This window comes from Sinocyclocheilus anshuiensis, unplaced genomic scaffold, assembly GCF_001515605.1.
Source record: "Sinocyclocheilus anshuiensis isolate Anshui unplaced genomic scaffold, SAMN03320099.WGS_v1.1 scaffold1154, whole genome shotgun sequence".
Classification (NCBI taxonomy): domain Eukaryota; kingdom Metazoa; phylum Chordata; class Actinopteri; order Cypriniformes; family Cyprinidae; genus Sinocyclocheilus; species Sinocyclocheilus anshuiensis.
Window position 1 is genome coordinate 2,402,128 of NW_015542345.1, and position 1,856 is coordinate 2,403,983.

General features: G+C 32.7%; 1 protein-coding gene across 2 annotated transcripts in view; it reads right to left on the reverse strand.

The window, feature by feature from the left end:
* Positions 1-470: 470 nt before the first annotated feature.
* Positions 471-1,856, reverse strand: part of LOC107691326 (alkaline phosphatase-like) — a 15,410-nt gene continuing 14,024 nt past the window's right edge. For both annotated transcript variants that reach the window (XM_016489881.1, XM_016489882.1), the window contains exon 12: positions 471-1,495. In XM_016489881.1, the coding sequence (XP_016345367.1) occupies positions 1,230-1,495 (266 nt within the window). In that variant the 3' untranslated portion in view covers positions 471-1,229. The remainder of the gene's footprint in view (positions 1,496-1,856) is intronic.

Here is a 1,856-nt window from a genome sequence, read left to right on the forward strand (position 1 = left end):
GAAAAAATACAAGGTAACTAAAAAGGCCAAGCTCACACTACACAAATTTCAAACTCGTTGCCCAAAGCACTCATAATCAGAAAAGCATTGCAATTATTCTGTACATCTTATAAACATACTTTATTTTTTAATTCTCTAGAAATCATCTGCTGCTAATATATATTACCATTCAAAAGTTTGGGGCCAGTAAGTTTTTTTTTTTTTAAATTTTGAATGCCTCTTTTGATCAGCAAGGCTGCATTTATTCTGCATTTATTTATATAAAAATACATTAAAATCATAATATTGATACATTTTAAAATAACTCTTTCCTGTTTTAATACATAAAATGTAATTTATTCCTGTGATGCAAAGCTGAAGTTTCAGCAGCCATTACTCCAGTCTTCAGTGTCACATGATTCTTCAGAAATCATTCTAATACGCTGATTTGCTGCTCAAGAAACATTTCTTATTTTTATCAATGTTAAAAACAGCTTAATATATGTGTGGAAACCATGATCATAGTTTCAGGATTCTTTAATGAACAGAAAGTCACTTTGTGAACACAAAGTTTCTGTCACTTTTAATAAATTAAATGTGTCCTTGCTAAATAAAAGTACCAATTTCTTAAAAAAAAACCTTATTGATCCCAAAATTTTGAACAGTAGTGTAGTATCTTTTTACTGATGCATAGCAGATAAAATCTTCACAAGATCAGTGAAAATGCTCATGTGACTTGACAGAAGTCACAAAATCTCAGAGCTAAAATGGTGTAGCGTGAGCTTGTTATACAGCAATTGGTTCAGATCCTCTGATTTGCATTCTTTCCACTTGCATTCTGTTTCAGACATACTGTCAATCTGTGAGTTGCCTTGTGACACAGAAAGTGTGAACATTTGGCATCCTTTGGAAGTATTTTTGCTGGCCACATTTTTTCTGTTATTTATTATTACTATTATTTATAGAACGACAATATCACACTGACATTTGTGCTGCTGTACTGAATCATAGTATTTCTGCTATTCAGTACTCCAGCAAGAAAAACTTTATTGAAATTTCGTTATTGCAACAAAATCTCCTCAAATTGGCCTCAAGCTCTCCATAATGCCCGCACATTGGTCCCAATGTTAAACAATGCTTTAAAAACTAATCACATGTTATAAAAAATCATAAATTCCACTTGAGAGGACCAGTTAGGATAGTTTCTGATCTAATCACGATAAGATAAGAGAGGATCCAGAGAAGAGGGGTCAGCACAGAAGCCATTTAACTGAGAGAAGAAGGGCCAGCGTAGGGGAGATGTGACTGAGAGAAGGGGAACCGGAGTTTGTATGGCAGTGGTCTTTGTTTTGGCCGATGCAAGCTGCGTAGGCCATGACGTGGGGAATGTAATGCTGCTCCTGGACTCCATGAAGAAGATGAGCCAAGGGACCTTTGGAGAATATCGCCACGTCTTCACCGCCATGAGTCTCCATGCTCAAGGGAACAGCAGCCTGCGCCTGATAGTTGTTATGCTCTGAAGACAGAAGAAAGTGTGTTAATGTATAATGTATATGTGTTAACATTTATATTATATTAAAACTAAATATTAAAATAAAATGTAAAAAACACACTACTTTAGTTAAATACAAATATGAATGTTAACAATTACAGTTAAAACAATAGCATGTAGCTTGAATGCATTTCTCGATAATTATCAGAAATAAATTAGTAATTTTACATTAAAATGTAATTACAATTCATATTAAATTAATATTTAATAAAACAATACTTAATAAATAACAAAGAAACAAAATTTAAAGCAGTGAGCAGTTTCTTGTCTATATTGCTTGTCAATACTAATAACTACAGTTACTTTTTTTTTTTTTTTTTTTTTT